We start from the raw sequence: 24071 nt of genomic DNA, 5'->3' as shown, positions 1-24071 counted from the left end.
TTATTGATTCAAAAACACGAATGTATTTGCTTTCTTAGCATCACATTTCATATTTGTCTTTATAACTTTACCATTACAACATACTTTTCCTAATTTTGAGTTATCATATGATTCATCATCTAAGTTATTATATCTTGCATTCCATGCAGGTTCTTCATATCTAACAGCAGTAAATCCATGTTCGAGCTGCATCATCCATTGATTTATGTTACAATTTTTAGGCGGGAAACCCAAAGTTTTCCAAGTTTTTTTCGTTGCCACGAGAAGTGACACGTCTTTTTTAATAATATTTTCACCACATTTATTAACCTGATTAAACCCTGCAGTTGAAGTTGGCTTAGTTCTAAGTGTAGTTAATTCAAGAGATTTAATATTATAATTATCCGCATAATAAATTATATAATCAACAGTTAATTCTCTGTGGAAGAAATCGAAATGCCCATAAGAAGGTAATGTATAATAATCAATTACCATTATTGCATTCGAATGTGCATATTCGATTGCTTCGTCAATATAATTATCATCTTTATTAACCATCACTGTACAAGGTAAAGGTAATTTACGATGTACTGATAATGATTTAGTTGTCGCAATTATTTCTAATGTGAATATTATAAATTCCTCTGAAAGTTCTTTAAGTTTTTCGACTTGAATATTAAGTAATTTAATTATGTTATCATCAATTTCATTTCCACAATCAATGATAACTGAAAGTGTTGACACATTCTTTGATCTTTCGAGATGTTTTAATGTCTTTTCATAAGTAGCTTTGATTCCTTCATCAATACTTAACTTCGCATGCCATAAATTCTTATGGAAATATGTATCGAAATTATGTGGGAAAAGAAACCGAGGTTTTGCGCTTTTATTTGTTGTGTCTATTCTACAATTAGGCATAATTCTTTTGATTGATTTTATCATAGTAGTAAGCGGAGTCCATACACCATCTGTTATATCAATGGTAAGTGGCGTCTTTTCAAAATTCTCTAAAATTAATATTAACGCATTTACAACATCACTGGTATGAACAAATTGAAGACTTTCTTTGCCATTAGTAAGTAACTTGGCATAGCCTTTGGTAAGACATTGAACTAAGAGATCAGATACAACATGACTTTTGGATCCAACATATTCGAACCCATAAACATTCCAAAATCGTACAACGCGTCCTAGTTCGGGTACTGATCGAATAAAGTTCTCCCCAACGGTTTTAGCATACCCATATGCGAGATTCTTTTCTTTTGAAAGTGATGTGGTTGAAAATATGAATCGAATTTTGTGCTCGACTAGCCAATTAAAAACATTAGTTTGGAGACGTATATTACTTTCTCGAATAAAACTTTGTAGTTCTGGGATATGAAGGAATTTGGAGCCTCCAACTTCATATGATAGGAAATATGCAAATTTGATCTTAACTGCACTAAATATATCAAGACTATAAGGAATACGTAAATCAAGGTGGTGACGACTAAGAACATGGAGAACTTTGTAACCGCGTTGAATCAAGGCTTCTTTAAGTTCGGATCCTATAAGACCACCAGTACCAAGAATAAGAACATATTCATCTGTATCTTTATGTGTAAGAGGATCTAAACCAAATGGTATTAGAAAATTAAGTTTGTAATTGTTTCGATCAATACATCCATCAGCTGAAATTTTGAGCTTTTCACCAGTTATTAATGAAACTGATTGTTTTTGGTTAATAAAATTAACATTAAAATCATTTTCATCTTGTGAATTTGTGAATTGATAATAAGGAAATGATGAAATATTTTTTATTCTTGTAAATAGTATAACATTTGAAATAACAAGTAAAGAAAGTACTAAATAAATGAAAATTATTATCTGATTTGAAAAGCCCATTTGGAAAAGGTGTAATTCTCTTGGTTTGAATTTAACAACCTCATAGAATATTTTGTGAAGAGGTTTTTTTTATAAGTAAAATCTAGTGGCTTGTCATATTTAAGCACTGGCTCACTTACTTTCAGCTTCTTAATTATATCAGTTCATAAAATATGTACACTATCCACGAATCACTCAGCTTCATAATGTATATTAAAACATTTAATAATTTTAAAGAATTTCAAAATCATTTTACAAGTTTGATTGATTGCTATTTTTTAATTTCATTGATTTTATAGTATACAGCCTACATGTAATTCGTTCAATAGAGTCGTTTACTTCAAACAAATCCTTTTTAAAACATTAATTTCATTGAAGTTTTATTTCTTCTTAATTATTAAAAACTACTCATTAAATGTCAGAATAAAAGTGATTTAAAGCATTGCTAACCATCTATCAAAGTGATTTGTTATCATTTTTAATTTTAATCAATACAATAATTTCAAATATCCAGATGAAAACGTTTTATAAATGTTTAATTCCACACAAATATTGTATACATTTAATTTCTACAAACGAAAACAAATATTTTCGGCATAAATTCTTTTTTTTTTTTTAACAACAAAATTAACCTAATCCATGAAATCATCAATTCGAATTGAGATTAAACCTCTAATGAAATCAACAAGGATTCTTCCAAACCCTGATAACTAACAAAAAAAAGCTTCTTTATCTAACCAAACATCAAACCGTGGCCAAGCAAAAAGTGCTAACCTCCGACCACGACAGTTTTTATCAAATCCAACAAAAATTTGAGATGAAATGAATGGTAATTTGCTGGACGAATTGGTCATAACGGTTGATAATATCTTTGTCGGTTTTGGATTCAATTGCCCCACCTATAGGATTTCATCACGAAATGAATGATGAATCCAGCAAACAAAGGAGAACTACGAAGAGACCTTGCGCAACAAAAAGTTCCCTTTCTTTTTTGTTACAGTCAAATGATTTCCCAAAATCTTCAGAAAAATGGACACTTTCTTCGCTAAGTGTTCATCTCCAAAATAAACAACATTTAGAAAAGCAAGAAGTAATAGATTTGCTGAATAGACAAATCGATCTTCTGCAACAGATTAAATCTAAATTTGATCAATCATTTCGTTCGCTAGAGGAAGCATGCCAAAGAAAACACGGAATTACATATATTTTGCCAAATAGAAAAGTTACATTCGAAACTGAAGAAAACTTTTCACCAATTCCATTTCAATTCCTTGCTCCTCAACCTGCTTTCAGTCATGCCAAACCACAAACTTCACTTGCACGCAGTCATCAGAAACGCACCAATGATTCTGCATATTCAGAACCTGTTCGACCAATGAATTCATCAACAATATGGAATAATGTTAACAGATTTTTTACAGTCACTCCACGAGTCGAAACTCTACAGAAATTTCTTCAACCTACAGAACTACCGGACACTAAAGTTCCGATGGGAGCACATTATTCAATTGCTATCAACCAACGGCTCAAACAGAAGTACAAAAATGGAAATGTTCAACTCAGACTTCCATCATTAGTCATATCACAGAATGCAGAAGGCACACAATCGGATATTTTTCACAGATTATTATCGGCATTTGTAGAATGCAAACCTCCTCCTACTCCGCCGACACATCCACCGCCTCAAGAAATAGAAGAAGACGAAGTTTCACAGTTTCCAGATAATTATTTCGGGACAAGCCCATATTCACATTTGTCGATTGAACAGAAAATAACAGTCGAGATCAAAGCACTGGGGCTAATACCAGAAAATACCGGATCAAGACTTACAGATAATGAAGTTATGAAAGATATTGTTGAGAAAACTCAAGAATTAAAAGAAGTTATCGAGAGAAATAACAAAGCGAAACTGAAAATACTTCAGGTTTTACAGAGTAAAGAGGAAATGCTGATGAAAAGAGAAGAAAGAGCAAAACAATGGAGTACTATATCAACTAAACCTGAGGTGGCCCCAAGGAAGGAACATAAGAAGCCAAAGAAATCAAGGTGAATATATTTTATATTATTGTAAAAGATAATTTGTAAGATAAAAATGTTTTTTAACAAAGTTTTGACGTTTAAAAAAACGTTTACAATAAAATTCCGGTGATAAACGATCAAACCAAACTCAATTTTCATTTACGATTTTGAGTTGTTTTTAATCAAAAAACAACAAAAAAGTGCTCAATTTGGGGCGCTCCAACACAAAATTTTCAATGTTATATATTAAATTTTTTTAAATCAAAATTTTCTTGCAATAACAAGTGAACTATCTTTATATTTAATAGCAATTTGATAACAACCTATTACACAAATTGTGAAATAATTTATGGATGATTTTGATGCATCAAAAAAAATCTTTTTTTCCGAAATCATAACTTTTTTCTTACTTTTTACATTTAAATTTGGAAATTAATAGCATTAAAGAGACTAAGAAGACTCTTTTAAAATGTAAATGAGGAACTCCTTCTATGTGAATGGAATTTTTTTTTGTGAATCATCGTTTTTTCCTTCGACGGTTATTCTAACAAAAAAAATGAATGAGCAATTATTTGAATGCGATGTGATCGTATACCATTCAATAACATAATGAAGTCCAGAAGGAAAAACATAAAATCGCTTATTTTTACTTCCCAATAAAAAATCAGTTATTATCTCATTTGTAAAACATCAGGTATGAAATTTTATAAGATCATTTTATAAAAATTTTTGAAATTTGATGAGATATTTTATTTTTTATAATTTCGCAAATTCGGTTTTTCTGCGTGTAAACCAATGAAAACCGATTTGTGATGTTAATCAGTCGGTTGATACAACTGTTGATTCTCATTCAAATAACTATGTACCTAGGTTTTAACGGTTTTACTGATCAAAAAAGATGTCAGCGGTTTATTGAGTGAAAAAAATTTACCAAAAAATAGATGCCTGGTAAAACCAACAAATATATAGCATTTATACGACAATCCGAACCAGCCATTGTACAAGTTGACTCATTCATTACGAATTTAACAGCTCAAGAAATTCAAACCAAACTGAAACTTAATGATGAAATTTTGGGAATAACAACTCCTTTATATAGAGAAGTTATTCCAGAAGACTGCGTTATAGAAAATAAATTTCCAGACATTTTACTCTCTGAAAGACCTGCTCGATATTTACGTCCGAGTTATTATGTTTCAATCTTACCAAAAGATTCCGAAAATATTTTTACCATATTTGTCAATGTAAAGATACCTGAAGGCATAGAAATACCACCAGTTGAAATGTCATTTAACAAATCAGAATTTAAAACATGTTCCGATTTCAATAAATACATAATCTCGAATTTTCCTTTCCAACATAGTAACCCAACCCTAACAATCAACAACGAGCCATTAAAAATGGACGAACCTCCAACTGATTTATTTTCAATTCTCAAAAAGACTCCACTTACATTCAATTGCACACTCGATCCCAAAGAACTCAACACCATTCATAAGCGAGTGAATGTATTGACCGAAATTCAAACGACCGAAGAGAAATACATTGATGGTCTCCAAGTCATTATCAAGTATTGGGTGCCCAATGTCCGCGATTTAAAGGTTTTTACAGATGCAGAACTTCATTTAGTGTTCCATGACTTTCCAACAATGATTCGGTATCATCAGCAATTTCTCGAAAATCTTAAAGCGCGTGGCACTACGTACAGCGCGATGCTATCCGATGTCTTTCTAGACTTTGCTGCCTTCTTTAAAGTTTCGTTAGGGTACATTTCTAACTATTCCACGATCATCAAATTGATATTAGAAAAGTCGAAGCAAAAAGACTTTTCCATCAAAATGCTTGAGCTCGCCACTAATAATCCATATGGCAAAGGTGAGCTTCAATCATATTTAATCACTCCCGTTCAACGCATGCCGCGATACATATTGTTTTTGACAGAGCTCTTAAAAGTTACACCAGTATCACATCCGGACTCAGCCATGTTAAGTGCCGCCACACTTAAACTCGAAGAAGTTACATTCCAAATTGATCAAGCGTCATATGCAGCTCAAAATTCGGAAAAATTATTAACGATACAAAATCGATTAATATCACATTTCGAAGTTGTTAAGCCATCGCGAGTATTGGTTATGACAATACCAATCGAAATACGGAAGCCGACGGTGAAAAATGGATTTATATATTTGTTTAATGACATGATATTAATCACGAAAGAGTATAAAAATGGACTAAAAGTTGTCCATAGTGAAAACCCATCAACATTTCGTTATGCGACGAAGAACTCAGAACAAGAATGGAATATAATGGTACCACGGAAACGTAACAAATTTGTTTTATATACGTTCAGCATTGTTAATCCTGACTTACGGAAAGAATTAATAGCGAAACTTAATGAAATGAAAGAAACATATTGTAAGAAAGAGCCGAACAAAATCTTTAAGTTCTCGTTAATTTCAGGGTTAAAAGATGTACCGAATTTATTTGGGCATTGTTCGGTATATATTAACAATAGTATCTTTGTCTTTTGTGGACAACAAAACAGTGAAAAAGGGAACGATAAAATCCTTGAGTTTAATGAGGATTTCACCGAATTAATATCACAACGACAATCACCAATACCACTTCGTACATGTGTATCATTAAGTCTTTGTGATAACTTTGTATATATCTTTGGCGGACGTAAAGGGAATGACTTATATAATAACCTTTATGGATTCGATATATATACAAACGAAATCAAAGAAATTACAGCAAATAATCCGCCAAAGCCTGTCTATGGTCACACGTCGAATTTTTATAATGAAAACTCAAAGTTATATATCTTCGGTGGAATGATATCACGGAAACGTTCGACAAATGAAATGTATACATTCGATACAAATACATTCCAATGGGAACAAATTAAAAACCCGTCAGGAAATGTTCCTCCTTCATTAGCTCATCATTCGGCAACAATTGTCGGTAAACATATATTCGTTCATGGCGGAATAGTTGGGAAACATCCGTCTTCTGGTACTTATATTTATGATATAACGAAAAACGAATGGTCATGTCCGAAGTTAACAGGAGATAAACCTTTGCCACGAGCTATGCATAGAGCAGTTTTAGTCGGACAATTCATTGTTATCATTGGAGGAACTGACTCACAACAAATTATGCCGCCAGCTGTGTTGGACACAAAGCAAATGAAATATTCATTGTGGACTGGTGAGTTCGACGATTCGAACGCATTGACTTTGTTTTCGATGTGTTACGTCAATAAGAAATTATGGATTTATGGAGGAAGAGATATATATACAAATAAGGCTTCGAATTGTATATACACAACAACTTTGCCAAATGTAATATCAGAAGGAATAAGAAGAAATAGAAAAAGATATAACGTGAAGGAGTTGCAGGGACTCAAGGCGCAGGCAAACATGCTGACAGCGTTGACAGCTGGATCGAAGTCTTTCAGCGGAAATTTGGATACACTGACTGAAGAAGAAGAAACTTCAGACGCGACTAAGTCTTCTTCTGCTGCTGCTACGCCGTCAAGATCAATATCACTTGTCAATAATTTGAACAAAACAAAAAATGAACAACAAATCGAAAAAACTGACAAAGAAAAAACTAACGAGGACGTTAAGATAGATATAAAGGAGGACGTTAAAGCAGAAACTAAAGAAGACGTTAAGACAGAAACAAAGGAGGACGTTAAGACAGAAACAAAGGAGGACGTTAAAAAGGAAGTTAAGGAAAACGTTAAAACAGAAACAAAGGAGGATGTTAACAAGGAAAACGTTAAGACAGAGGTTAAGGGTGAAGCTAAAAAGGAAATCAAAACAGGAGTGTTCAGGGGAGTTGCTCAAATACAAGAAGTCAAGAATGAGGTGAGGAAGCAACTGGGCCCGGCTCAACAAGTTCCTGCCAATCAAATCAAGGATACAATGAAAGGATTTGATGAAGATGCATTTTGCAAAGAACTTAAGATCAATCGCTCACTTCTCATTCAGTTCCAGCAGCGCGTTCTTACACGTAAGCTCTCTATGCTCTGGAGTAAGCGCGTTATAAATTCACAACTTCGCCAAGAAGTTGAAACGCTATATAACGAAATCAAAGAATCGACAGATGGTTCCAGCAAGTGCTTTAGCGCATATGTTAAGTTGTTATATCGTAACAAGGCATATGTGACAAAGATCGATTCAAATGTATCAGTGGAACAGCTGAAGGAAATCATCGAAAAAAGAATCAATTGCAACGTAAACAAAATGTTTTGGGGATCTGGATCAGACCAAAACGAAATAACAGACCAAAGCGTGCTCTTCGCAGCGTTTCGGCAGGTGGAAAAGTCAGCGCTTCCACACCTTCAAATATCTGTGCAATAACTTATATAATTTCGATTTTTTGATAAATTGAAATGATTTTTCTTAAAAATTTACATTTCAAATTTTTGTTTAAATTTATTTACATTGCTGTAAAAAACCTGTGGTCCAACAGCTGGAAATGAAATAAATCATAAAATTTTATATAGTTTGTAAGCAAATAGAAATTTTAAATGTCCAAAAAACTTGTTTTTTGTGTTAACGTTCTCACAAGTGAAGTGAGTGAAAAATAGGATTATTGCGAAAAGTACAAATTAAATCTAAATGAAATTATTTGGTTAATATATTATTATATATGTGCTCCATGTATAATGCTACATTATGTGCCTTAATTATTTTGAATCTCCATGTAGACTGATTTGTAACTGGATAAGTTATTGTTTTATATTTTAGGCACAAAATTTTTTACATTGAAGTTTCATGAAATTAAAATGTAAAAAACATTATGGGCAGTCTTTTTAGTGTTTCTTCAAGACAGGCTTGGGCAATGTTGGACAATTTCAATTTACGGTTGTTGAAAAATGACCAATGTTGAAAAAAGTGCCAAAATAAAATTGAAAATTGATTACCCTGATGTCTTTCCAATTCGCGATTTTTACGACCGTTAAAAACCGTTTCTCTCAATATGAATACTTTCTGTCTGAAAGAAAATTAATGAATAAATGTTTTATTCATAGATTGACCAAGATTCTTGGATTATATTGGGTTGCAGGTGTTCCCATGCCCAAACCATGCATTGTGCTGCTTGTAATTTGGTAAATTTTTTTTCATTGTTTTGATTGTACTCTTTTCGAAACAGATAACGTGCTGTAGCCTTCAAACACCCGAAGACCCTTCGATCTGATGGTTGAAATTCATCAGTCATACCGGGTGGTATGAAATATAATTTAATCTTCAGAGTTTCTGCCAAATCAATAATTGATTGACATTTGTGGGCTTTATATGAGTCAAGTAACAAATGTATAGGATCTTCGTCATTGAAGTGTTACCGGAGGAACAGTAAATATTCATAAAACGTTTCCTCAGTGGTCCATCCGTTTTCTGAGTGGGTGGACATGTGAGGTGAAACATCACCAATTTGTGTTGTTTCTACAAGATCAGTCTTTTTCCTTTTGCTATAAAGTAAAGGGGAATTTTGGTTCCATCTGAACGTATGCTCGCCAGGACAGTTATCAGTGCTCTCGGTGAAGGATTTAAGTTGATCGATATTCCATCAGATCCTTTTTCTGCCCAAGTTACCATACCATTTGGAAAACACTTCCAGCATGTTTCATCCACATTGACAATTCTACTATGATCAACAGAAGTAAGAAGGTTTTGTATTGTTTCGATCCAATTAGATTTTTCTTTATCAGTCACATTTGGTCTCCTTTTAGGATGAAAAACGCTAGAAGAAATATGGTTTCTCTTTTTAAAATCTGCGATAAATTGGTGTGAAATTAAAAAATCTTTCGTTTCTTTAAAATTAGTTATATCTTGATATTTTGTTAGATATGCATTCATAGCGATTATTATGAAGTCTTCATTTAATAAATACATAACCTGGTTGTAAAAAACAACTGACAATAAAATCCTTAATTGATTGTTCTTCTATGTCTGTAAATATTCTATGACCACTTCCATGATCATTATTCCATGGTCACCAAGCAGGATTATGCTTTAATTTATCTTTCCAGGATCTTAGTGTGGAATCAGGAATTTTACTTGTTTGTGCAATCTTAGAAATTCTTGGGTATCCTCTTGAAATTTGAGTTATAACACATTCGAGCATTGGCCTTTTTTTTGTAATTCGTGTAGTCTTTATGAGGTTTTCCTGGAAATATATTGCTGTGCATTGTGGCCACACTAGGCCGTTTACTATTTTTTGAATACTATAAACGGTCGTAAAAATCGCGAATTGGAAAGACATCAGGGTAATTTAATTAATTTTAAATTGAAAATTGGCCAATTTTCGAAATTGAATAAATTGGGAAAAGTGACAAACCGTAAATTACTCCGAAAAAGTTCGAAAATTGAAATAAAAATAACCGTAAATTGAAACCGCTCAATTTACGGTTCGATAAATTGAAATTAGCCAATTTTCAATTCACGGTTATCATAATTGGCCAATTCAATTTTCAACATTGCCTGCTTCAAGAATTATTAGTGTCACTTTCTTGTCTAATCTAAACGGGCTTTGGGTGGCCGTTTACTGGCCGTTTTCTAAATGGAGGAAAAACAAAATATAAATGAAAAATACAATCTGACAGAAATTCATAATACACAATTACAAGAACAAGTTTCATCACTTACAAAAGAAAATATGTCACTAAAATCTCAATTTGAGGAGGCATTAAAATTAGTTCATAATGTTGATGAACTCGAAAATAAAAATCAAGAACTTTCTACAAAACTCTATGAAAAACAAAGTGAAATTGATTTACTAAAACAAAAATATGATATTTGTTCAAAAGATAATCTTGATCTCAAAGAAAAACTTGACACTCAAATGAAAATCAATGTTGAAAGGTTGGAACAAAATCGTTCCCAAAAACAAAAAGAAACCATGAAATTAAAATCAAAATATGAAAATCAAATTAACAATTTATTTTCTCAACTCACTTCACTCCAAAAATCAAATGAAGACAGCACACTTCGCGCTAAGGTGCAGTCATCCAAAATTAACAAATTATTATCATTTTTTAATTTTCTAAATAAAACAAATTATCAAACCATTGATGAACTCATTAATTTCTACAGTAAAAACAGTAACTCAAAACCAACAAATGAAAATAAAGCCACTCAAAATAGTGAATATTTTCAAAACAAACTTAAGAAAAAGCAAGAAAAAAACAATCATTACAAACAACTAATAGAAGAACTTTATTCCAAAATGCAAAAGCAAAAATCCGAAAACAGAATTTTAGATATTAATCGGCAACAACAAATATCAACACTTCAAATACAACTTAATGACTTAAAACAAGAAAAAACAACACTTACATCAACTTTAATGCAGCAAAAATCGCATTACAAAACAAAAATCAATTCATTAAAACTTCAATTATCAGCAAAACAAAAAATTCCTTTAAAATCCGAACATGATCCAATAGTAACAAAACCAATAAAACATAATAATAATAACAACGAAATTTCAAATAAAGAAAAAATTCATTTAATAACTGAACATGATAAAATATTAACAAACCCAGAAAAACATATTAATAATAATAACGAAATTTTAATCGCTTTAAACAAAGAGTATAAACAGAAAATTAGCGAATTAGAAACAAAAATTATCGATTTGAATTCTCAAATTGAAGAACAAAAACATAAAATGAAAACTGATGAACTTATACATAATGAAACAATTGAAGAAATGAAATCATTACGCGAAATTATTCGTAATCAAAATAATTCAACAAAAGAGGAAATACAATTACAAAATATAATTCAAGCAGAAAAAGTAAAAAATTTAACACTTTCGAACACAAACGAATATCTTAAACAAAAAATTTTAGAAATTACAAATGAAAACGAAATTGTTAATAAAAAATTAAATGAACAAAACTTAAAAATTTTGGAATATGAACAAATGAAACAAGAACAAATGAATAAAATTAATGAACTTAATAATAAAATCATTTTTGAAAATGAGAAAAAAGAAAAATTAAAAACAAATGTTTCATCAATTGATGAAATTATATCAAATAATACATTTTTAATAAATGATTTTGAACCAAAACTTTCAACAAATATAAAGAAAGTTATAATGAATCAATTAATACAACCTGAAACAAAACTAAAATTAACATTTGAATTAATCAAAAAGTTTTATGATAAAAAAATTAGAAAATTTGAAGAAAGCATAATAAAAATGAAAAAAGAAAACGAATTTTTAAGAAATAAATTTGAAAAATTTTTAGTTGAAATTTCTTTTGTATTATCAATCGGTAATATAACAATTGATGACGTTTTGAATAAAGAAAATAATGATTTATATCATAAAATTGTTGAACTTCAAAATAAATATAATTTATTATGTTTAACAAATCAAAAAATGATTTCGAGTTTAGAGAATTTAAACGAAAATAATAATAAAAATGAATTCGAATTCGAAACTTTTGTCGCTAATATTAAAGCATTAAAACGAGAATTTAATAATGAAAAAGAAGAAAATTTGAAACAAAAGAAAAAAATAATAAAATTAACACAAACAATAAAAGAAAATAACAAACAAAAAGAAAATGAAATTAAAGAATATAAAAACGAAATTTCACAATTAAGAAATGAAAACGAAGAACTTTATCAATATAAAACATTAACACAACATCTTAAACAATATATAAACACAATGAAAAATGAATTTAATGAATATAAAACAACAAAAGAAAATTCGTATAAGTTAAAAATACAAAAATATGAACAACAAATCGAAAATAATAAAATTAATCAAATGAAACTTGAAGACAAACTTAAAAAAGAAATAATTTCATTAACAAAACAATACTCAGAAACAACAACGACATTAAATAACAACGAAATATTAATAAACAAAATGAAAGAAACAATTCATGATCAAAAACAATTAATAAATGAAAAAATGATCGAAATCGAAGAAGAAATTAAACATTCGAAAGAAAACGAAAAAGTGATAAACGAAAAATTCAAAAAAGAAAAAGAAGAAATTATAAAAAATTATGAAAAAGTGTTTGTTGATATTAAAGAACAAAATAAAAATAACATCGAAGCAATTAATAAATCAATGATTGATCTTGAAAAAAGTTTGAAAAAATCGAAAAAACGAATTTTGCATCTTGAAAATGAAGTTTCTGTTGCTAATAAAGAAGTAGAAAATATAAAAGAACAAAACGAAAGAGAAAAGAAATTGTTAAATGCATCAAATAATGCATTGATTTTGGATAAAGATGCAAAATGTAATCAGAAAATTATCGAAATGAAAAAGAAATATGAAAAAGAAAAAAGAGAAATTTTCGCATTCGTAATTGAGGCATTTAAAGAGTTTTATGATCCGAAAACAAATTTCGATGAAAACGCTTTTAAAAAAGTCGTTGAACAAGCAAAACGAAACTTGAAAAGACTTTGTGATTCGGATGCAGCAATTCGAAGAATGATAAGCGCATCAGTAAATCAGCAAACAGAAGAAGCAGTGGCAAAAATTGTACTGGATAAGCAACTCGAAGATTAATTTTTATTTGTAAATTTGTTTTTAAATTTTATCTTATTTTTAAAAATTCTTTTGTTAAGCAAAGATTTTCCACACACCGGAAAACCAAATTTTTATGTTGGAAAAAATGTTAAACAAGCATTTAATGTAAAGTGAAAAACAATAGAATTCTTTGGTTACTTATAAATCACAAATTATGGTTAAAAAATGTTACCGCCTAAGTGCCCTAAAGCCATTACGAGGTGATAGGGGTATCATGGCGTTTAGATGTATGGACAACAAGCAAAGATTTGCCTTTGGCCACATTTGCGTGGCATTTCATATCATATGTCAGTATCCACACCACGAAACATTACACCCAGAATTTAAAGAGAGAATCAAAATATTAGAAAAATTGATTATTCATAAATTCGAGCTTTTTCCTTCCTGTTTTACATATGTGTGCTTGTTTGTGATGTATGGCTACCATTCTAACTTTTAAGATACATATGCATAAATCAAGCTATATTTTGAATACTTAAAAGATCAAGAAAAATATGATTGACAATATTGAAAAACAAATCATGAATAAAAATTGGAATATGAATTAAAACAAATCATGAAAAAAAATTGGAATATGAATAAAAATTGGAATATGAATAAAAACAAATCATGAAAAAAAAATGAAATATGAATAAAAAATGGAATATGAATAAAAAATGAAATATGAATAAAAACAAATCATGAATAAAAATTGGAATATGAATAAAAACAAATCATGAAAAAAAAAAATGAAATATGAATAAAAAATGGAATATGAATAAAAAATGAAATATGAATAAAAACAAATCATGAAAAAAAAATGAAATATGAATAAAAAAAAAAAAAAAAAAAAAAAAAAAAAAATTGGAATTTGAATAAAAAAAGGAATATGAAAAAAAACAAATCATAAAAAAAAAAGGAATATGAAAAAAAAAAGAAATATGAAAAAAAACAAAACATGAAAAAAAAAGAAATAATGAATAAAAAAAGAAATATGAATAAAAACAAATCATGAATAAAAACAAATCATGAAAAAAAAAATTGGAATTTGAATAAAAATTGGAATATGAATTAAAACAAATCATAAAAAAAATTGGAATATGAATAAAAAATGAAATATGAATAAAAACAAATCATGAAAAAAAAAAAAATATGAAAAAAAAAAAAAATATGAAAAAAAAAAAAAAAAAAAAAAAAAAAAAAAAAAAATATGAATAAAAAATGGAATATGAATAAAAAATGTAATATGAATAAAAACAAATCATGAATAAAAATTGGAATATGAATAAAAACAAATCATGAAAAAAAAATTGGAATTTGAATAAAAATTGGAATATGAATTAAAACAAATCATAAAAAAAATTGGAATATGAATAAAAAATGAAATATGAATAAAAACAAATCATGAAAAAAAATGAAATATGAATAAAAAATGGAATATGAATAAAAAATGAAATATGAATAAAAACAAATCATGAATAAAAATTGGAATATGAATAAAAACAAATCATGAAAAAAAAATGAAATATGAATAAAAAATGGAATATGAATAAAAAATGTAATATGAATAAAAACAAATCATGAAAAAAAATGAAATATGAATAAAAACAAATCATGAAAAAAAAATGGAATATGAATAAAAAATGTAATATGAATAAAAACAAATCATGAAAAAAAAAAAAATGAAATATGAATAAAAAATGGAATATGAATAAAAAATGTAATATGAATAAAAACAAATCATGAATAAAAATTGGAATATGAATAAAAACAAATCATGAAAAAAAAAATTGGAATTTGAATAAAAATTGGAATATGAATTAAAACAAATCATAAAAAAAATTGGAATATGAATAAAAATTGGAATATGAATAAAAACAAATCATGAAAAAAAAATGAAATATGAATAAAAAATGGAATATGAATAAAAACAAATCATGAATAAAAAACAAATCATGAAAAAAAAATTGGAATTTGAATAAAAATTGGAATATGAATTAAAACAAATCATAAAAAAAATTGGAATATGAATAAAAAATGAAATATGAATAAAAACAAATCATGAAAAAAAATGAAATATGAATAAAAAATGAAATATGAATAAAAACAAATCATGAATAAAAACAAATCATGAAAAAAAAATTGGAATTTGAATAAAAATTGGAATATGAATTAAAACAAATCATAAAAAAAATTGGAATATGAATAAAAAATGAAATATGAATAAAAACAAATCATGAATAAAAATTGGAATATGAATAAAAACAAATCATGAAAAAAAAAAATGAAATATGAATAAAAAATGGAATATGAATAAAAAATGTAATATGAATAAAAACAAATCATGAATAAAAATTGGAATATGAATAAAAACAAATCATGAAAAAAAATGAAATATAAATAAAAAATGTAATATGAATAAAAAATGAAATATGAATAAAAACAAAGCATAAATAAACAATAAAGCACAATTAAAACGAAATATAAATAAAAGTAAAGCATGATTAAAAAATAAAACTCATTAAAACAATAAAAATTATAAAAAAGAATCTAAATAAAAATTGATTTTTTATTCATATTGAATATCTTTAAGTGCCATTAGAAAAGCATTCCACAAATTTTCTTTGTTTTGTCTTCTCCAAATAAATCTAAATAAATGCCCTTTAATATATTTTTGATTTTTATGGACTGAACACAGTCCACACTTGATACCATTCCATGTTCCCTCAATGGTATTGGTATGTATTCCTTCATCGGATTTAAATCCTTCGGAATGGTTCACTTGTTTGAGTGTGTAATTACAACTTAGATTTTTGTTTGAATATTCGATTGCTGGCATGTATGCACTCCAACAATCTGTATATATTATTGATCCTTTTTCTACATTAAAAAAAATTATATTAGATAAGGTTTCAATGTTTCTACTGTTTACCTTTTGTGCGAAAAGTTTCTTCTCTGAAGTTCTCTCAACTCCTCCCACTACCCATGATCCTTCTACTGGATGTCCTCTATGGTGCTTATTTTTCCCGAATTTACTTTCATCTATTTCGACGATAATGTTTTCACCACCAATTTTGGATTATCCTTTATTTGAAATGAAATTAATCGATCAAACTCATGATAATAATTACAAATTGTTGTAAAAGAATGTCCTATTTGATTCTGTACAGAAGTTACATTGATTTTATTTATCCAATTATATGAAAGACGCATTATTTCGTTAATTGGCAAATGACAATTGTAAAGAAAAGTATTTTTTGTAATAGAATATGTTTTCCGACATCCAGGATTTGTACATCTAAAAATTTTGAAATGCCTGGTGCAAGTGCCTTTGCAAAAATCGCATGTATATGTAACAGGTAAAACATTGTAAAATTGAAGATATCTGATTGCAATTTCTTCATTTTCAAAAATTTTACAAATTTCATCATAAAAGGGAATGGATTTTTGCCTTGATTGATGTTGTTGTAATTGTTCTTGTGTATAATCATGCCGTCCTTCCATTGTTTTTTAAGTTTTATCCAAAAATATACACATTCTCATAAAGTATTCAATAAATTATTATGACATATATCACTTTTTTAATGTTTTTTAATCGGATTATATTTTGTCAAACCGTTTTTCATTTTCTATTTTCATTTAAAACACGTGTCAATTATATTTTTATTGAAAATCAAATTGAAAGAATGATAATTTTTTTGAAAAAGCGGGATCGTTTCCTATCGTTCGAAATTTACCCTTTAAAAATCGATTGAGAGGATTTGGAGGTTTGGTCTGCGGTTGTGTAATTGATCCTTATTCTTTGTTAATTTTAAGCAAATGTGAACTCAAAAATTCGTTTTTAATTTGATTTTTAACATGAAAAATTGTCTCCACAACATGTTATACTCAGAATAATTTCTTGATAATTATTCAGTGCCAATAAAATATATTACTATCTTCGTATAGGTAAATATGAAATATTATATAAAATTTAAATATTTTCTGAAATAAAAAAGAAAAATGCGTTTTAAGTTTTTATAACGACCGTTTATTATCGGGAACCCAAAATTTCATGGGCGAAAATGAACAACAAATAATAGTTATTGACAATGGTTCATATATGATAAAGGCAGGCTTTGCTAGTGACGAAACTCCACGCTCAGTATTTCCTTCTGTTGTTGGCCGTCCAAAGTATGTTGGTACTATCTTTGCCAGCCGGCCCAAAGATTCATATGTTGGTGATGAAGCACTTGATAAGGCAGGTATCCTTATCCTCAAGCACCCAATTGAACACGGTATCGTTATCAACTGGGACGATATGGAAAAGATCTGGCACCACACATTCTACAACGAATTACGTGTTGACCCAGCTGAACACCCAGTTCTTCTTACAGAAACCCCAATGAACCCAAAGGCCAACCGTGAAAAGATGATCCAACTCCAATTCGAAACATTCAACGTTCCAGCATTCTATGTTGGTATCCAAGCCGTTCTTTCCCTTTACTCATCTGGTTGTACCACTGGTATTGTATTAGATTCAGGTGATGGAGTTTCCTATGCAGTTCCAATTTACGAAGGTTACTCCCTTCCACACGCCACCAAGCGCATTGGCCTTTCTGGCAGTGATGTCACATCTTATCTTCAAATGATCCTTCAGCTTGCTTGCTACACCATACATGATAAGAAAATTATCCGCGACATCAAAGAAAACCTTTCGTATGTTGCACTTGATTTTGATGAAGAGCTGAATAAAGCTTCTACAACATCTGAATGTGATATCTCGTACAAACTTCCAGATGGCGATGTCATCACCATTGGCAGTGAGCGCTTCAAATGTGCGGAACTTCTTTTCAAGCCGCACATGAATGGGTTCGATTACGAAGGCATTGATCAAACACTTTTTAATTCGATTATGGCATGCGACGCCGATTTTCGTAAAGACCTCTTTGCTAATGTATTCCTTTCAGGTGGAAACACGATGTTCGATGGATTTCAAGAGCGTATAGAGAACGAACTTATGGAACTTGCGCCTTCGATAATGAAAATAAATGTCATGTCAACACCAAAGCCGAAATACGCAGCGTGGATTGGAGGATGTAAATTGGCATCACTTCCGACATTCCAACAAATGGTTATAACACGGAATGAATATGACGAAGTGGGACAAGGGTTTGTCCATTTTAAGTGTTTTTAAATATTTTCGTATTTGCTTATTTATGAGAAGAAATTTGGTGATATATTGTTTGATGAGATCAATGATTTTATTACCAAATGGGAATGTTCATAGTGTTCAAATTCCTGTTTGAAATGTGGTTTTTATTTTTTTTAAAGGACAAGTTATTATTTTAATGCTAAAATTATGTTTTCAATTTAAATTGCATTAAATGAAATCTTAAGATCCATACATGTAATTAATTTTATACTTAATTCCAAATTTTATTTATTTTTAATTACCATTGAATCTTCCAATATCAAAAAACATTTGCATCATTTAATAAAATCCTTATCATTTTGAGGTAAAACAAGTATAACGGATCTATATCTCCATAACTATTAAACCCATTTTTTTTAATACAATTTTAAGCTCAGTGTATCCTCACTCGCAAAATGTGTGAGCCCATGTTCATTCTTATTTATAACAATCTACAATTTTCGGTGGGTCGCACTTATGCATTTCTGCAAACTTGTTTATCATTTCATAGATTTTTGTATATTTCTTCCTGTTAACATATTAGAATTTTAAAATCACATAAAAAACAAAAAACTTTCATAAAATAAAAACAGATTTTATTTGAACAGAATTTTAGAAATCAAATGATTAATTTTTTTCTTCTTCTATTCCAGTTATCTTTATCCCGAAAAAACAATCCAATTGTCAATAATTACCTAAAACAATTAGGAGAGCATTCATCAAAATCAAAAGAAGAACAAGCAATCATATGGTCACTTGCAGAATTAGCTCATCAAGTTGATAAGTTTGTATCTACTGACGAAGTCGAAACAGAAATCTCGGAAAAAATTGACGAAATCTTAGAAAGAGTAAAAATTGCAAATAGACTTCTTAAAGAAGATTCAAATTCTATTAGAGAAAAATTGACTAAAACAAAGAGAGCAATGAAAAAATTAATATTAAATTCGAAAGAACAAATAAGAGATGACATGAACTTGTTTAAAGATCGGGTTCTCGAATCTGTTGAAGATTTCTTTGAAATTCATGATGAAACGCAAAAAGGAAAATTTAAGCGTATAATCAAAAGAATTAAAAAATTATTTAAAATCATGAGATTCTCATCAACAATGTGGACATTTATATTCTTCGCCCTTTTCCAGGTTTTACTTGTGCTTGGAATTATTTATTATAAGAAATTGGATGCGCAACTAAGAATATTCCTGTAATTACATATAAAACGAATAAACAAACATTTAAATTTTTTAAGAATAAACTTTTGATAGATATAACATTTGGACAAGTTTGTTTATATTTTTCATTTTAACATTCTTCGAGCTTAAAGGAAATTGTAATCGTAAATTAATTTATTGACACTTTTGGTAGGTGTCACTTTTTGTCGTCAGTTTTGTATAATTTTTTTAAAATGAATTGACCCGCCCTGTGACCGTTTAAGCAGAATACCTGTTTTGCTGCCAAGAGAAGCAGAACCTATCAAAAAAAGAAATGAAAAAGACATGTTAAAAATTGCACGCAGAAAAGCATTTTTGGAAGAGGAATATGTTAGACCCAAAGTTATTCCTGAAATTCCAGAATTTTATTTAAATGAAGATGAAATTCTAAATAAATTTCATTCACTTTATGTAGCAATAAATGAAGGTAATGAAAGCGATATTATTCAATTTCTTGAAGAACTAAAATATGTTGCACATAATTCAATCATACCTATTTTTGAACAAGTTATAAATTTCAAATTAATTCCCATGATGTTTGATTTATTTAGGATATGTATAAATCCTCATGTTGCAATTCAAATTGTTCAATTTGTTAATGAGCTTAGTAATCCAATTGATGATGAACCACAGCCCCTTTTTGACATCTTCATCAGTAATCATTTTATTCTTCTTCTTTTTACAACACTTGGTCGTTATTTGAATAACAGTCAATATTATGAAATTGTTTTTCGCTTCATTAAGCATGTTGTTTCCATATCTTCTACAGCTCGTTCTGAAGCCCTTCAGTTCAATTCCACCAAATTTCTTTTACAACTTTTCACTTCACTTCCATTCGATCTCAAAAAATTTTGTCTTTCGATATATTTAACCATATCTAAGCTTCCTATCACAATACTTGAGCAACAGCTGGTTCTAAATTTCATAAAATCTATTATTCAAATTCCGAAATGTATAAATGTATTTCACACATTATTACAAATTGCGAATAATTTAATTCGCGATCCATTGACATGTCAAACAGTTCTATATCATTTTGGCTTTCTTGACGTCTGTCAACAAATGATATATTTTAAACAAGTTCGAATTGTTGTTAATTCGATTACACTTTTAGGGAATTATTTTATATATTTAAAAGATAACGAAAACTTTAACATTGAAATTGATTACAAACGAATTGTTCGACTTATTTCTTCATCGAATGATAAAGTTTCGTTTGCTTCTTTTTGGCTAATTGTGAAAATCATTGAGAACAACTTCGAAAGTTTTAATATTTTTTATGAGTTAAATATTTTGGGAAAAATTCAAAAAGAATTTACTCGAAAAAGTATAAAAACTAAAACTAAAATGATCGAAATTTTATCTTTTGTGACGTTGTATGGAAACATTGAGCAAAAAATGGAAATGATAAGAAAAAATGCAATCGAAATGTTGGCGTTAATGATTTCGACGAATGATATTAACATCATTGACATAGCTGCGCCGGCGCTGTTGAGATTGTTAAGTTTGAGTTTGGCTTCGCCTGAGTTTTTGGTGTGCTGGAACTGTTTTAATGAATGCGAAGGAATGGAAATAGTTTCGGATTTGTGTGAGCATTTGAATAGGAACATTGCAATGAGAGGCAATAGGTTGTTACATGAAATAACAAAAATGGAAGAAGATTTAAATAGATAATAAAATTTTATTGTTCTTTATTTTAACTTTATTATTTTTTTTAATTCTCATGAGCTCTAATTTAATTTCCTATTTTAACAATAATGTTTAAACATCTATTTTGTAAAATCTTAAATTTTGGTAACAAAATTTAAAAATGAGATATTTTGAACATAAAAATTTTTAATGTTAATCACCTACTTCTAAAATAAAAGAAAGTACAACAAACAAAAACAACACACAATTAAAATATTTTGCACAATTCTTTTTTTTTTTTTCATATGGCTATTTTGGAAGCAAGTTGGAAAACTTTGTCCACATTGTATCCGGTTTTCGAAGAACATTCTATGTATGCAATTGCACCAATTTCGTCTGCTTAAGCTTTTCCTTCTTCGTAAGTGATAGCTCTTGAGATATCACCATAGGAATCGAATGAGCCTATTTGCCTTCTATCATAATTTAATCCTACTAAAATTATCGGTACTTGAGGACAATGTGATTTTATTAATGGAGCCTAATATCTTGATATTGAATCATATGTGCCAATGCCTACAAGTGAGAAACAAATGAGAAAAATATCTGTTTTTGGAAATGATCTCAGGATTAGTGCTTCGTATGCACCAGTCCCTTCACCCATATCCCAAATATTTAATTTATAGTTTACATTTTTGTATAGAATTTGTTTGGTAAAAATTTGGGATGGAACGAACCGTTAAGGAAATACACCTTTTGTATATGTGCTTGCATATGAAGATACCCCAGATGATGGGTCTCCCCACATGTTAACTTTTATCTCTTCCGTTAACTTCTTAAGAAAATTAATCGCCAACTTCTTCTGAAAATTGAATACATTACATGAAAATTGTTCGTAACTTTGATGAAAAGTCTTTTTTTATACTTAAAACATTTCTTCATTTTCAAAAAGTTACCATTTCTGTTCTTCGAAAGTTTTCCTTGTGCATATGTTAATATTGTTATTAAAAAAGGTTTCAAGTAGGAAATTCAATAATATCTTGAAAATTATTAAAAACATATGCATCAATACAATAATTATTTAAAGAAAATAGAAAACATATTCATTATAATTCTACGCAAAACATGATTCAAATAATTTTTTGCTTGGTTTGAGAAAACGTTATCCTAAAAAACGAATAAGAAATATTTAAATAGACAGAATCACGTTCAAAAAGTGAAACCGATACTGCCGATTTTTTCCACCAGTTTCGATAAATTTCTCTTTTAGTTATTATTTTATTTTATTTACATCGTTTTCGAAAACGATCTTTTTATTACCATAATTTTTATTTGCATCATATAACAAAGTTATTTCGGCGGTGTCTTTTGAGGTGTCGAATCTCTTGACATCGCAGTCGGGAAGTGTTGGTTCTCCTTAAACTGTTGGTACAATGTGAACAACATATGCATCGACTCAACGATGTTTCCTTTCACTGGAATTCCCAACACAGCGCAAACGACTTTAATATATTCCTCAAGCGACAGATCCAAATCAGCAGTCGGTAATGGCAATGATTGCAACGCGTTTTCGACGCCTTCGGGCCAAAACTGCATCAAGTCTTCGAGATTCGGCATTTTATATGAGTACGCAATATTAGGCGCTGCGCGATTGCGCGAAATTTCGTCATATGACTCAAGAAATGATGCAAGCGCTTTATGGTTGTGCGATGGATCTTCAATAAAGCCAATGTAACCGTCGCCTTCGTTTCCGATGATTCCGAATTTTTCGCGAAGTTGCATTCGGAGGATTTGGGGATTGGAACATCCAATGGTGGGCTCATCAATGACACTCAGTCCAAGCGGATCTTGTTCACCATCAGGACGTGGAACTTTGATGAAGGCATCAACAGATCCTATGGATGGTATAAGATCGGGTGAAAAAGGCTTGAAATGGGGTGAGATGTCGAGTGGTGTGGGTTGGAATTTGTTCATCATTGAGAATAATTTGGTAAGTTCAGGTGGCGTATTAGTGGGATTTGGTGAAAACCGATTTTTGGGTAGACTCATGGGTAATGGGGAATCGGGTTCGCGTTGGTTAGAATTAGTGTTGCTATAATTGAAAACCATTTTGTTGGAAAGATCATCAAATTTGATTTCAAATCCAGATAATGAATTCTGGCCTTTCCCTGATTTGTATTGTGGCATGTCGATCCCTAAAATATCATTTGGATCAGGACGTGGGGAATACATGTTTGGTGAATCTTCTTCGTCATCATCAAAGGAAATGGATTGATCATATTGAGAGTTGGACTGAATATTGGGGTTTACATTTCCACTTCGCATTAATAGTTGATCTTGTGGTGGAACGAAATTTGGTTGCATGAAGTTGGAAGTAACGTTTTTAAACCGTCAATACGATCAAAACACTGTTAATTATCTTCTGTTGTATTTGCTAAATTTTTCATAAAATCGAGGGTTTAATATCCTATGTTAGGATATTAAACTCTATTACGATATATTCATTGATTGCGTTATTACGGGAATATATCAAAAAAAATATTTTTGTTCTCAATCTGCTAATTCATTCAAAAGAATTGTAATCAAAATTTTCAAAACTTAATTAAAAAAAACCTCATGTTTAAATTGGTGTGCTTTAAAAATAAATA

At 29.3% G+C, this 24071-nt stretch overlaps 5 protein-coding genes across 5 annotated transcripts; 3 read left to right on the top strand and 2 right to left on the bottom strand.

Annotated features, from left to right (window-relative positions):
• GO595_006791 (nucleotide-sugar epimerase) lies at positions 1 to 1863 on the bottom strand (the record flags this gene model as incomplete). Its single annotated transcript, XM_067920184.1, has 1 exon — positions 1 to 1863. One exon carries the CDS (start codon positions 1861 to 1863, stop codon positions 1 to 3), a length of 1863 nt encoding a protein of 620 aa, XP_067773011.1.
• An 898-nt stretch (positions 1864 to 2761) lies between these two features.
• GO595_006790 (uncharacterized protein) lies at positions 2762 to 3892 on the top strand (the record flags this gene model as incomplete). The annotated part of the gene is made up of 1 exon (XM_067920181.1): positions 2762 to 3892. The coding sequence occupies one exon, from the start codon at positions 2762 to 2764 to the stop codon at positions 3890 to 3892; it is 1131 nt and encodes a 376-aa protein (XP_067773010.1).
• Positions 3893 to 4802: 910 nt separating this feature from the next.
• Positions 4803 to 8231, top strand: GO595_006789 (Kelch motif family protein; the record flags this gene model as incomplete). The annotated part of the gene is made up of 1 exon (XM_067920180.1): positions 4803 to 8231. The coding sequence occupies one exon, from the start codon at positions 4803 to 4805 to the stop codon at positions 8229 to 8231; it is 3429 nt and encodes a 1142-aa protein (XP_067773009.1).
• Positions 8232 to 17470: 9239 nt separating this feature from the next.
• On the top strand, positions 17471 to 18592 carry GO595_006788 (actin; the record flags this gene model as incomplete). Its single annotated transcript, XM_067920179.1, has 1 exon — positions 17471 to 18592. The coding sequence occupies one exon, from the start codon at positions 17471 to 17473 to the stop codon at positions 18590 to 18592; it is 1122 nt and encodes a 373-aa protein (XP_067773008.1).
• A 4181-nt stretch (positions 18593 to 22773) lies between these two features.
• On the bottom strand, positions 22774 to 23787 carry GO595_006787 (uncharacterized protein; the record flags this gene model as incomplete). Its single annotated transcript, XM_067920178.1, has 1 exon — positions 22774 to 23787. The coding sequence occupies one exon, from the start codon at positions 23785 to 23787 to the stop codon at positions 22774 to 22776; it is 1014 nt and encodes a 337-aa protein (XP_067773007.1).
• Between the last annotated feature and the right edge of the window lie 284 nt (positions 23788 to 24071).

The sequence above is a fragment of the Histomonas meleagridis genome, assembly GCF_020186115.1.
Source record: "Histomonas meleagridis strain 2922-C6/04-10x chromosome Unknown contig_48, whole genome shotgun sequence".
Lineage (NCBI taxonomy): Eukaryota > Parabasalia > Tritrichomonadida > Dientamoebidae > Histomonas > Histomonas meleagridis.
The sequence above is the reverse complement of the archived record's forward strand: the minus strand, read 5'-3'. Positions and strand labels throughout refer to the sequence as shown.